This window comes from Typopeltis vanoorti, chromosome 4 (genome assembly GCF_054136105.1).
Source record: "Typopeltis vanoorti isolate ZY-2024b chromosome 4, IOZ_Tvanoo_1.0, whole genome shotgun sequence".
Classification (NCBI taxonomy): Eukaryota; Metazoa; Arthropoda; class Arachnida; order Uropygi; family Thelyphonidae; genus Typopeltis; species Typopeltis vanoorti.
The window spans coordinates 19,278,757-19,292,552 of NC_143552.1; the positions used below are offsets into that span (position 1 = coordinate 19,278,757).

A 13,796-nucleotide genomic window follows, 5' to 3' on the forward strand; every position below is an offset into this window, starting at 1 on the left:
TGCGGCATAGAAATAGGAATCATAACAACATTAGGAGCTCGAGCTCACATTCTCATTTATCATGATGAAGAACTCAGGTTTTTCGGCAATATTCTAGAAGAATAGCCGTGATAAAATAACTATTGCGTGACTTGTGTCCCGTCTACAAAGACACCGTGAAATTGATAACAGCGAGATAAACGGAGATGGTTCTTATTCGTACATTAGGCTCATTAGAGAAAATTCTCAAGGCGTACAAATTCGAAGTACGTTCTCACATTTAAGCTAACCTCGTCTAATGAGGCCAGTCAAGGCGGTCTGAAGCATCGAAATGTTTACGGCTTTCGTATGATTGCCATTACTAATATTACAGACAAACAAAAACTCTACAGAACAACTTATAAAGAAGCAACTTTAGAGACATCACACATAGATGATCCAGGATCTCAGCTGTATCCAGTCATGTGCTAAATTACAGCTGCTAACGATAGCCAGTCTCCTAGATATGTAGTAAATTGGACACTTCACAGATCTTTCATGGATGTTTTAATGAGATTTAAAGAAGGATATGAGAATCTACGGAAATGACACCACTCAACTGAATATAAATCTCAGCTGCGATTTATTCACTCTTATTTAATTACAATTTATCAGTGGCCAACGAGACAACCATATGCTCTCGACATTACCAACAAGTCTGGAGTAAGTTCGAAATACACGAACTTACTCTCATAAAGAACAATGAGAGTTGCTGTATTTAATTCATTGTATGTTTCTGTAGCTCTTTTGTTTTGTGTATATTGTCGAAGATTAAGTCGTCAAGAATATGAGAAAAGTAGTCATGTTTTTAAAATAAACTGAAAAAAAGAGAGTGCTCTGCTTTGTACCTCTTTCGGCTTAATCAGTAATACAAAATTTATATATATATATATATATATATATATAGATATATATATATTATCCCCGAGTTTCCTTCAATATGAGGTAATTAACTCACTTAAAAATAAAATATAATTCATAGAATATCATACATGTAGCTTACTCATGACTTGTCTTTTTATTGAAAAGATCTTGGTCCAATACCCCCCCCCTTTCCTTAATTGGAGGAACCTTAATAAGTCTGAAAGTCAATTAGCCAGTCTCATGCAGCGATGGTAGAATTTTTCATCTTCATAAAATCGAAATCGGCCTGGAGAACACACGCAATTAACAAACATGGGAATGAAGACTGCCGATCCCGTTCCGACGAATTTGACTTACATCTACCCATGAATATACCTTCATGGGTGGATGTACACAGAAGTGTAAACTGTGATGATCATGACAATATTTAGAAGCATAGGATAATCTTCAAATTATTACTGATCAACAATCTCAGAACTCCAACTGCAGAAAAGCATAGGGGGCGCAGCGAACTTAAATTCTTCATTTTAGCGTCATCGCAGTTATCAAGCAGTAATTTTTAGTGATCATTAAATTACAAACTTATTCAAAATCCCCGCTCATATGGAGTTTATTGATATTTGTAGAAACCATTTGAGTTGAATATAGAAAAATGTTAAATATTCCTCTATTTAGGCTCAATTAGAACACTACTGTAGAAATGCAATCGATAGAATTTCATTCACTCGAGTGATATGAAATTAGCTTGATTCGTAACTCAGGATCAGGAGTATCTTTGCAGTGACTTTTCTAATATAAAGAGTAAATTACTCATTCATAATTTTATTTAAAAGAACTGCAAATATTTATAATATTACTAACCTTTCTATTCATTTCGAGCATATTTCCAAAGAAAAAGCTTGGTTCCGGCCCAGGGATTCCCATTTCTTTGAAGAAGGACAATCTCTTTCGCCTCCATCTGCAACAAGATAATTTTGAAACTTGTTCCGATAAAAACCAAATGTGCATTCTTAGTTAACTAAGTTCATGAAATATCAGTAAATTATGCCTGGTTCTTGTTGAAAACTCCAGTCGCTTTCAACACTGCACAGTGTGCACCTGCACACACAAACGGTTAACCTTTATTAATTTATATAATATTATATAACTGTAATTCTTAGTTGCTTGATCAGTCTTGCGAATTGCTCTCGATGTTTTGTTTCGTATCATTCTGAATGTGTGAATATAGTTTTCTTGTACTCCGGAAGAAAAAAAAAAAAAAAAACGCGGGGATAAAAATACCAGTGTGGCGAATTCTCCATGCTTGCTGCGCAAGCTCATTAATTGAGAAAGAAGTAATATTTATTTGTTAATAATTGCATACATTTATAAGCATTCCATTTAGGCTTTTATTTTTGTAGACAGAAGACATCATCTTAAGCTTGCGCGGCAGTAATTGAGCTTTGCGTTGTGTATCGAAGGCCGATGCTTGCTAGTCTAGTCAGAGCTACCTTGGATTGTTCGGTTGTGGGAGCTTCCCGGTCCTCGCAGCAACACTGTGATTTCATGCGCGCGCATAGCCATTTTACGTCGTCTCACTCTGTTGCTTAAACACAGGCCATACGCAGTCAACGTAGCCCAGCTAGTGAGTTTCAGCCAGCCTTTACAAGTGTGCGTGTTGCTTGGGAAAATTAAGTTACAACCAATTTTTTATGACAGTGTTATTGACCAGTCCATAAAGAAGAACCGTAGGGTAGAATTTGTATTCAAGTAGCTAAATTGAAAAAGATAGAATATCATTTGTAAAATAAATGTTGTATTTGTATGATTAAATGTACATAAATTTCTAAATACATAGTTTTAAATGGTCAGTAATTCATTATTCCGCTAATCAGACTTTAATCACACCTCCCACTCCCTGAATGATAACAAGAGCAAGCGTGAATTTCAAGACTAGCATTCGCCCCTGAAAAATACATCCATTACGTAATCGTTCGTCTTCGCTAAATATAGAAATTGTTAGTGGAAAACTATCCTGATTTTTTTTTTATATTTATCAGAATTTTCGCATTTTGTTTCGCGAGAACTGGCAGCATACAAGCCATTATGAAAATAAAGAATTTTCAGGCAATTCAGGCAACTTTTTGTACCACAGAAAATTCATCATGTTTTTCTTGAAACATTTATTTAAATTCCTTTTTTAAGCCTATAAGCTTATACGTGGTGTTAGTAATAAATAAGTAATATAAATATTCTAATGCCTTTCATTTCCTAAAGAGAGTGGGCTGCATTCTTTTAGTCCTGTTTTGCATCATAAACAGTTTCCACAACTCGCCATTGCACTGCTGAAAGTATTTCCAGTGTGCTAGATGGCGATATTCCTGATTTAACTAATGGTGTATGTTTTTATCCACCGGTTATGTGATTTATTGTCAGTTTTATTGAAATGAGGATTTAAAAACAAAAATTAACTTCTTCTGTGGAAAAAAATGTCTTCTTCAAGGTAAATTAGTCCTAGCCAAAAATGATTTGAAAAAAAGTTCATGCAACTTATGCTAACAATGCAATGTATTAAGCTTCGCATATAGGATTACCATAAAATAAATAAAAGAAAAATTGAAAGCGTTTGGAAGACGGAAGAGGTGGTATCGGGAAAAGAAAAGCAATAATTATTCTTTCATGACGGCCAAGAAGTTATGTCTCAACTCGAGATAAATACTGACTTCTAAAAATGCGTGCGATTAATTGGCCAGTGTTCTTGCCTGCTCTTTTTACCTATACAGCCCTTCCATAAAATCGAAATCTATCCAACCTTAAAGTATTACTCATATTTAGGGTGAAGCATTTGGTGAATCACCAAATCCCTCCGAAGAAATGTTTGATGCAGTTCATAAGAGGGGAAATCCGGTTTCGGCAGCTCTCGCTAAACGGGCTCAAGCATCTCATCCGTATTTTTATAAACATTGTGTTTCTTCCAATTGCATCTTCACTCTATGTATCCATGGATGTTGTTCTATTAATGTGACTTCCGTGTCTTTCATCATTCATAGACTTTTCTCTAAACCTGTAAAAGCGCAGCCAGCTGCAAACGCCCTTCTCCTCCTGTTTCATTCCAATTATATTTGTTCTCTGAAATAGCTTTACGCAAGTGAAGCTTCCCCAAATACTACAACTGCTGCTGTGAAAAAGAAAACGATAAGTTCTTTTTCTATTTTAACCTGTTATCCATATGAGCCCTTACACTTGTGTACTGTGTGTTCTGCAACCTCTAACCTCTCTCATGTTTTGGATTAATAAATAAATAAATCCTGCAACACTTTGTTTTTATTCTCGAAGAAAATAAGCCGAATTATTTTAATGCTAATTAACTGTTAGAAATTGGCAGGCAACCGACCTACATTCTTAATTGTCACCGATAATTGAATTCATGGCTACTGTTGATTTTGAAGACTTCTGGGAAAGAGTAAGGCATATGTCTATTCCCATTTCGGGATCATAAACCTAAATTGGTATGGTCTTGTTCACACAAAAGAAATTTTAAAGAAAAATTCCCCACCTGCCTGCTCTCCAAAGATCGTCGAACTCGAAAACCTGATGAAAAGTGGTCTACAGAAAAGTCCTAGAAAGAGAAACAGTCGTCATCGTGAACATTTCTTGTGGTGCGCTGACATTATGGTACCAAAACATTGTGATAAGGCTTTATATTATACACAGGACTCGATAAATAAGCTAAATCCTATTCGAAACAAAAAAAAAAGGTATTTATCCACCATTTTCTAAAATGATATATCTCAATAAATCACTAGGAGTTCATTAAATTAGTTCTAATTAGAGCTTCATCTGCATTTTCTAACTGCAAACTGGACAAAAAATTTTGTTCGAAATTTTATTTTTATTAGATGAAAATATATTTTGTCCAGTTTGCAGTTATTCACTATTTCACCACTACTGAGAGTATTTATCGAGCCCTATCCGACCAACTCTCCATCCAACTTCATTTGCACTATGTGGATACAGATAGTAACTCGAAAACATTCTAACCCTAGTTCTAATGATCCAATCAAACGTTTTTCGCCTACATACCAGAATCCTCCCTCCCTAACGGTATTCTTTTTGCTGAAATATTTTGGAAATGAAAGTTCATTTCTTTCCTTCAAATACTCATTTCCCTTACATTGTCTTTAACCTTATGTCAACAAGACTTATATTGATGCATGCTAAATTGAAAGAGCTCTCTAATTTCTATTATTTTCAGTTGTTGGACTATTGTTTATCGTGTCCTAATCCTAACATTTATTCTCATTACAAAATGGTTTTCATCTGAAGGAGAATTAGCTGGCCTCATACTGGGAAGGTACAGCTTATGTTTCCAGAATTCGAGATTTTCGTTCCATGAAACTTGTACAAACGGGCTGGAGAACACACTCAAGTAACAGACATAATACCCTGATTGCCTTAGTTGCTTCTATCATAATTTCAACCAGCTTATCTCAAAACATTATTACGAGTTTCTTGTTATCGTATTACTTAGTGCATATCGTAGTTACGCCACAGTAAGACCTAATGCGGTATCAGTATCAGAGAGAATGAGAGAGATGCTTGACAATTATGAACATTTTACTCAAAACCAATATTTGAGTTACGTTCAGGAAGTTGTTCTTCTGTAGTTCCCCGTACAATTTGGCAGTTCATCAAGGCTTGTTATCGAAGAAAATAATAAAAAAAAGTAGTTGATGTTAACAAATAAAATAAGCTAAATAAATCGTTAGACGAGTAAAATTTAAGTCAAATTAAATATGATTACAAGTGACGCATGAGACGTGTCATTCGTAACTGTAATCAGCTGTTTTATCTGTAAAGTTTGTAATTGTTGAAGAAGTCAGGCTGATATATCAAGAGATCGGATTTGTGATTTCCAGACATCATTTAGAATGAACCTTTCAGTTTCTATTAATGAAGCCACATGAGGGAATTACTGCAGCAGACTTCTTAATTTGTTTAGAAAACATTTTCTTATAAATAGGGCATGATGGATGTATCTAGACATATCAAGCAATATGCGGCAGTAACTTCACATTTATTCTAATGTCTACAAATCATTAATCAAATTGCTGGACATATACTTTTAATTTCCCGAACAATTACAAACTCTCCAGGGCGACAGCTGACACGTACCATGCATCATTATAGTTATTTAATTTTCATCGAATTCTAACGAATTAATTATTTTTTTTAATATCAACTGCTTTCTTACTTTTTTCCATAAAAATCCTTTATGAATTTGCCAGGTTATAGGAGTTTGCGAAACTAGTCTGTTTTAATTCATCTCCAGCATTTGTGCAACAACTAATATATATTTCTTAGGATTCATTGTTAGGATTTATAGTTATGCCAAATTCATCAAACAACATCCATCCAGATAACACGAAGCATTGAACTCTTACGACTTTTATCTGTACTTAGTTGAGTCCATACAAAGCTCTTATTCTGTATTGACGATTCCTTTAGATAGAAAGACCTCAGTTCGAATCTTTGCGATGAACTTTTTCAGGACTTTTCATCTGAAGTCGAGTTAGCCGGTCTCTCATGCAGGAATAGCGAATTTCTTCCCCTCTTTCTCTCCTTCTGAAATCGAATGTTGGATTTTCTTTCAGAAGAACATAAGCAATCAATAGACAATAATTAATTCGGCTATAAATAGCTCTTAGTCTCACGACTTCCATGAATGAAATGCGAAACATAAAAAATAATTTCAGTTTTCTTCTCGTAAATATTGGGTAGATCCAAAAGCGTTACTCAGCCCCCCCCCCCCTGTTTACGGGATAATGAAATCTGTAGGCATTTTAATTCTAATTGGAACTTTGGGCAGAAACGAACAAAAACCCAGTTTTACATCTAATTGTTCACCACTTTGAATTCTGCTGATACGCGGGGGATTGCTGTAGATTAACGACCGAGGCGTGATTAACATGAAATTAACGTGATAGGCGTGATTAAAATGAATTTTTTCATTAGTTTTCATTAATGAAAATGAATTCTTTCATTAATTTTCATTAACATGAATTTTTTCATGTTAATGAAACTTCATGTACTTCCATTCAGTAGCTCTGACGATGAAATTAGCTTTTGAACTTATCCATTAAAGCTGGCTTCATATGTTCTGTCTTCTGCAGCTGGCGAAGCAGAAGACAGAACATATGAAGAACATATCCTTGGTTGCTTACTACTTGTGATCATTGATAGCGTTATCTGTGACGCCTCGAGTATTTATTTAGCGATTAGTAATACAACTACAGTGAGGTCCTTACTATGCATAGGTCACCATTTATTAAGCTAGTATAATACTTTATGCTGTAAATGGCATGTATTCTCTGTCCACTTTGAGTAATATCCGCTTGCTTCTTTCTGCAAATGAGACTTTCATTGATCGAGATCGTAACTGGTTGAATTATATTAAATCACTCTAGTCTTAATTATGTGTTTTTACGTTGGTTTATATTTCGGGGGGAGGAAGATACCATCCTCACTCGGAATACTAATAAGATTCGCACCTAATTTCCTAGGAACTGAAATAATTTATTTCCCTAAAAAATTCAGGAAAGTTAAAATTGTTAGAAGGATGTTCTTGTTTTGGAATAATAATGCACGAGGCAGCTAAGGATATGATGGCAGTGGGGTATGTTTGCAAATTGTATTCTTCAGACCGATTTGTCTCTTTTGCGGAACGACAGATCCCGATTTCCGAGAAGAAAAACTCTGTCACTTCCGTATTTAGACGGGGTGGGTCCAAAAGGAACTTGATAGGGGGAGATCGTAGACTTCCGCCAATATTATGGGGAATTTTCAGTTAACCTGTGGGGAAAAAGTAAACAACCTTACTGTATACTTTTTTTTAATTACATCCCAAATTACAAATTGAAATAGATATGTGTAAAAAGTTAAAGTTAATAAAACAGAAATATTTAAAATATCTGTTTAGAGATGTTTAAAAAACTTTTCATAGTAATACTAATATTATCAAAAATATTGGTAGTGTCTCCAGGATAATGTACTGTAGATTTACATAAATATTTATATAAATGAACTTAGCCAAATACTAAATGAACAAATAATAATAAGTTAGTTTCTTTAAAAATGTATTGAAAAGGACGCAGTTGACTAATTTCTCTCTTATTCCAGAATAAAAATTATAAATAATGAGCCTTGTGACTCCACGGAGTTCCTGAAATAACAACAATGATAACATTGTACTTACATTACCCACAGAGTGACGAGAAAGGCGAAGAGACACAGCGTTATATTCCACAGCATTGTAATGAAAATGTCTGATAGCTTGATGTATCGACTTGTTCAGTCGGTTTTTTTGATATACTAGGAAATGCTTTCGACACACTGCTTTGACGTAATAAGCAATGAACAGCGTCCTCTAGAAAATCTGCTGGTCATCATGAGAGGGATGAATTCACTGATAGCTAATGACAATCAGAGATAATATCATGAAATTCTGATTGGGGTTGTCGGTCGTAAACAAGAAAGTTGTTTCTAATCGTAGAGCAAGTTAGTTTATAATTCATATTTCATTATTTCTACATTAAACGTTTACAATATTCTCTTCATATTATATTAAATAATATTTTAAATATAACCGTGTCTCATTGAGAGATTAAATGCTTCGCAGAGAGAAATTTAAATTTAAATCTTATTGGTTTACATTCTGTGCCTTTGGAGATGTCTGTGTTTATTTATTTATTTATTATAGTGAACTTTCAAACCACTATTTTTTTTTAGGCTTCTCACTTAAAAACTTATTTATTTGATTTTTGCTTGCTATGTTAAATATAATAACGTGGTGATGATATTTGTATATAAAATCACTAGACTAATTTAACTCGCAGTGGCGAACCAGGAACTGACACCATCATCATCGTCAAATTCCTGATATGTACCCTCAAGGAGTGTACAGGATATGATAGCACTGCATGAAAAACTTATACCATTACTAACTTCCTATCTACAATTTTCCTCCAAATCAATCTATTATCTGTCAAGATTTCAATATTATCAGATCTTATATTTCTATCTTCTAAGGCACTTTTTACTGTATCAATCCACCTATATCTTGGTCTTCATCTGGGTGTTTTTCCTGCCAACCTGGCAAAGAACACTTGTTTTGCTAATCTTTCCTGTCCCATTCCGTTTAAGTAACCATACCACCTGAGATTAGCTCTGCTAACACATTTCTGGATGCTAGCAATATTAAGTTCTTTCCTAATATCCTCTTTTTTAATATGGCATTGCCACTGATGTCATTTCTTCACCCCCCTCTAATCTTTCTCAGGACACTCATATCTGTTGTCTCCAGCCTTTGGTCAAGTATTTTTTTTTCTAACCTAATTTAGTGTTTTGGCTAATTTCTCTCTTATTCCATATGAATGTATTCAGTTGACTCCTATCATACCAGCTTTCTTGACTCTGTTGTCTATTTCCATATTTAATTTACCATCTTCACTAAAAATCGTGCCTAAGTAGATGAAATGTTTTACTTGTTCTATAGGTTCTCCATTCAAAATGCAGTTGATATTTTCAATACTTCTGCCTATTTACATTGTCTTTGTCTTGTTATTGCTGACCTTCATACCAAATCTATTACAAGAGTTATTCAATTTAACCAGGGAATCTTGCAGACTTGTAGCGGATTTATTTAGAAGTATAACATCATCTGCATAGAGTAAAGAGCTGAGATTAACATCTCCAATTTTGATATCAGGTTTAATACCACTTTCCTTCATAATGTGATCCATATAGATAATAAATAACGGAGGTGATAATGTACATTCTTGTCTGACACCAGATATAACATTAAACCATCTCCCTGTACTATCTTCAATTCTAACTGCTGACTTACAACTCAAATAAAGACTAAGTATTGCGTGATATAATGATCCACTGATACTATAGAACTGTAGCGTTTTGAATAGCTTTTCTCTTGGCACCCTGTCATGCGCATTTTCCAAATCGACAAAACTTAAATACAGATCTTTGTTATATTCTCACGATTTCTCAAGTATTTGTTGTAACGTAAAAATTTGATCCGGACCGCCTCTATTTGACCTGAATCCAGCTTGCTCTTCACCAAGCTTCCCTTCCACAATCTTTCTCAACCTTTTTTCAAGTTAACTTGAATAAATCGTACCAGGAAGTACTGACAGTTACAAGTTAAACGACTGTTAACTGTGGCAGCGCCGAACCAACTACTACTGATTTAATAATAATCCAAGAAAATAATAATAATAAATACCCTTTATGGAAGGAATATCCATCAGGTGTAGAATAAATAACTCTCATCATCATTTAATTTATATGCTTATTGTTTTACGTTGAATATTTTTAGCATTCATTTTTTCCTTTCCTAATAATATCCAACTTTCATGACGTCGAGCAATATTTCGCTTTCTTAGGTACGAAATCGTATAAAGACAATAGACAGTGCCTGCATAGCCTGTCTAAATCGACTGCCTCTATTTTAATCAAAAATATTACTACCGTAATTCGTAGCACATCCAATTTACTTTTGTAACCTAAACAATTTTAGGGAAGAATATTTTTGAGAGTTGATTTATTATTTATTAAAGGTTAAAATTTTCAGTATTACGGGAGAAATGAAAACAGTTATTTATATTTTTATATTTATGTATTTTATAAAATCCACTTATCAGATTTAATAATCTGTGAGTGCGGGTTGTACGTAATGTGAGGATGTAAATGTAGCAAGACGATATATATAAAGGATAAAGCAGGAAATACAATATCCAAACTCTTCTATACCCGAGAGAATACCCGAGAGAAACCGAAAATAAATGGCCTGAAATCATCAAAATTGTGATTATTCGTTGTGCAGAAGAATTCCTTCAATTCACAAACAAAAGAAAGAAAAAAAAAGGTTCAGTAATGAATGTAAAGAGAATATAAAGACAAATTATAAGGTAAAGTTAAAAATGCTAGAGAATACATCACTAGAAAATACTGTGATATTATAGAACCTGAAGAAATTTAACGAGTCAAATACTACGTTGAGAGAAAGTGATGGCAGAGTAAAAATTAATTGAAGAAACTGAAAATAATACAAATTCGCCAAATACAATCCTCTGGTGTAGGAGAATACCTAAAAGATGACATAAACCACAAACTCGAATATTAACAACGAAGGAGATTTAATTATCCAAGAAAAAGAAATCGTTGAGGAATTTAGACACTTTGAGAGCTTGCTAAACAAGTCATAACCACTACCAAATGAAACTCTTACAGTAGAGGTACAATCTTTAGAAGAAAACTGAAAAATTCACAATTGACAATAAATTCACAGTAGCCATTTCTGACTAAAGTTGAAAAATGAAATTAAAGCACTAAAAATAATAAAGCAGCCAGTAACAATAAAATTATGAACAAAATTCTAAAAATTTGAGGATCACCCTAACAACCTTCACCTCTATCAAACTGATATGGCAAAAGGAAGAAATCCTAGTTGATTGGAATACAGCCATGCCATGTCCTGTTTTTTTTAAATAAAAAAATGGGAGACTATGATAACCAGTAACTAGTGAGTGTCCAAGAGAAATACAGTATCTCTCGCTTGCTATAAAATACTGTCTATACTTATCTGGAAAAAAAATTAACATATATATATACTGTATTTCAAACATTACGGGACAGTATCGGTGTGGCTTCTACAAGGGAAAGTAAATAACTGTTCATGTGTTCATGCTCCGACAATTGTTTTAAAAACATGAATTTGATAAAGAATTACATCTAATATTTGTGGACTGTAAACAACCATATGACAGCATACATGGAAACACTATGGCAGTGATGGCGAACCTATGACAGGCGTGTCAGCACTGGCGCACTTGATGGTTTCAGGTGACACACCTTGGATGTTGAAAAATATTGTATTCTGAAGAAAAAAACTGCGACAAATCGTGTAATATCGCTCTCAGTTCAGGCGAAGGTAAGTTTCGGTTCATTGAAAGAATTATATTTTATATTTTTTTTTTATTTTGTAGTTATCCTATTTGTATTTTATTTTGTAGTTTAGCTTATTTCTATTTTATTTTGTAACTAGCCTATAAACAACGAGCGTTTGAAGTTTACGTTTTCTTTCTTAATCATTATAATTTCTGCATAGTCATAATGATATTATAAAAACTTATAAAAAATTATTATCAATATTATATGATACAAACTTATAAATACGTGCTTTATATATTATAAATTTAAAGTTTTCATTGACTTCTGAGTGAAATTCGTTCATGCATGCATTCCGTCTCTCGACTGAGTAATACAAGTTCTCAACATATTTAAAACAACTTTAACAGAAAATATAATTCGCAGCATTAAATATTGAATTTATCTGAGTAAATAATGAAAACATTTTTATAGTTGCAATAAATTCAGTAAATTTTGTAAAATAATGCAAATAATAACAACTAACGATGTCGTCGAACAAAACCTACTAAATAGCTGCTATTTAGTAGCATGATAGAGAATAAAACGTAACAAGGTTGCTACGAACGTACCGGTAATAAATCTTGCAACCCTGCTGAAAGAAGCAGTGGTCTTGCATGGTCTGCCACTTAAGTAATTTGAGTCACTGGTGTATAATTCATTTCCAATAATTGTTAGTTCTTATTAATTATTACTGCTGTATATAATTGCGCTCTTTTTTTAATTTGTGAACCCTTTTACAATGGCAGCTAGCACTAATAAAAAACTAAAATTATCACAGAAAGAAAGTGGAAGAAATTTCCAAGATGCCTGGACTGAACAATATGGTGTTATTGATAAAGGCAATAAACTTCTCTGTAAATTGGGTGGTGAGCTATCTGTGAGTAGAACTTGGAATGCAAGAAGACATTTGGAAACTAAGCACAAATGACTCCTAGAAAAAACTTTTGAAGAACTCAAAGAATACATATCGCAACATCTAAAACTGGCAGAATCACAATCAGGGACTTTAATTAAATTTGTTTCAGGACCTTCAAATTTAGTAGCTGCAAGTTACAGTATTTCACATACTATTGTTGAACACTGGAAACCACTTAGTGATGGTGATTATATTAAAGAAGTTTTCGTAAATTGTGCACCATTTTTATTTGAGGACTTTCATAATAAGGTAGCTATTGTAAAGCGCATGAAAGAGTTACCATTAAGTAGGAATACTATTAAAGAGAGAGTTATATCAACGAATGCTAGTATAGAAAACCAAATACAACAAGACTTGAACTCATGCCATTGTTTTTCCATTTGTCTCGACGAAACTACAGATATTACGTCATCAACTCGATTGTCTATTATTGCAAGGTATGTTCACGGTGATTCTATGCACGAGGAATTGATAAAGTTAGAAAATTAACCCCAAAACACGACAGGTAAAGACATATGCAACTGTGTTTTTAAAGTATTCCGTGAGAAACAGATTTATCGAAAATATTTTCGATTACAACTGATGGCGCGCCTAATATGGTTGGCCGTAATGTCGGCTTTATCAAACAATTTACAGAATATGTTTGTCATCCCCTGGTTTGTTTACATTGTATTATACATGAGACACTTTGTGCGAAATCAGGCTTAAAGGATTGATGATGTGATGAGAATTGTGACAAAGGTAACTAATTTTATTGCTGCCAGGGCTTTAAACAAACGCAGAATTTAATTCACTTTTAAAACAAGTTGAATCAATGTACAATGGTCTATTAATGTACAATAATATTCGATGGTTGAGTCGAACTTGAACGGTTCTTGAACGGTTTGTTGAATGTTTAAATAAAATGAAATTATATTTAAATACGAAGGGCATGGAGCACGAATTTCCTCAGTTGAACGATTCTGCTTGGCTCAATAAGCTGATGTTTTTCACATATTTTTCATTGCACCTGAAT

General features: G+C 33.6%; 1 protein-coding gene across 1 annotated transcript in view; it reads right to left on the reverse strand.

Annotated features, from left to right (window-relative positions):
* Nucleotides 1–8,238, reverse strand: part of LOC150107146 (cytochrome P450 3A24-like) — a 61,082-nt gene extending 52,844 nt beyond the window's left edge. Inside the window, exons 1-2 of the mRNA XM_090391028.1 lie at nt 8,117–8,238; nt 1,744–1,840 (exon numbers count right to left, since the gene is read on the reverse strand). Of these exons, the coding sequence (XP_090247154.1) occupies nt 1,744–1,840; nt 8,117–8,172 (153 nt within the window). The 5' untranslated portion in view covers nt 8,173–8,238. The remainder of the gene's footprint in view (nt 1–1,743; nt 1,841–8,116) is intronic.
* Between the last annotated feature and the right edge of the window lie 5,558 nt (nt 8,239–13,796).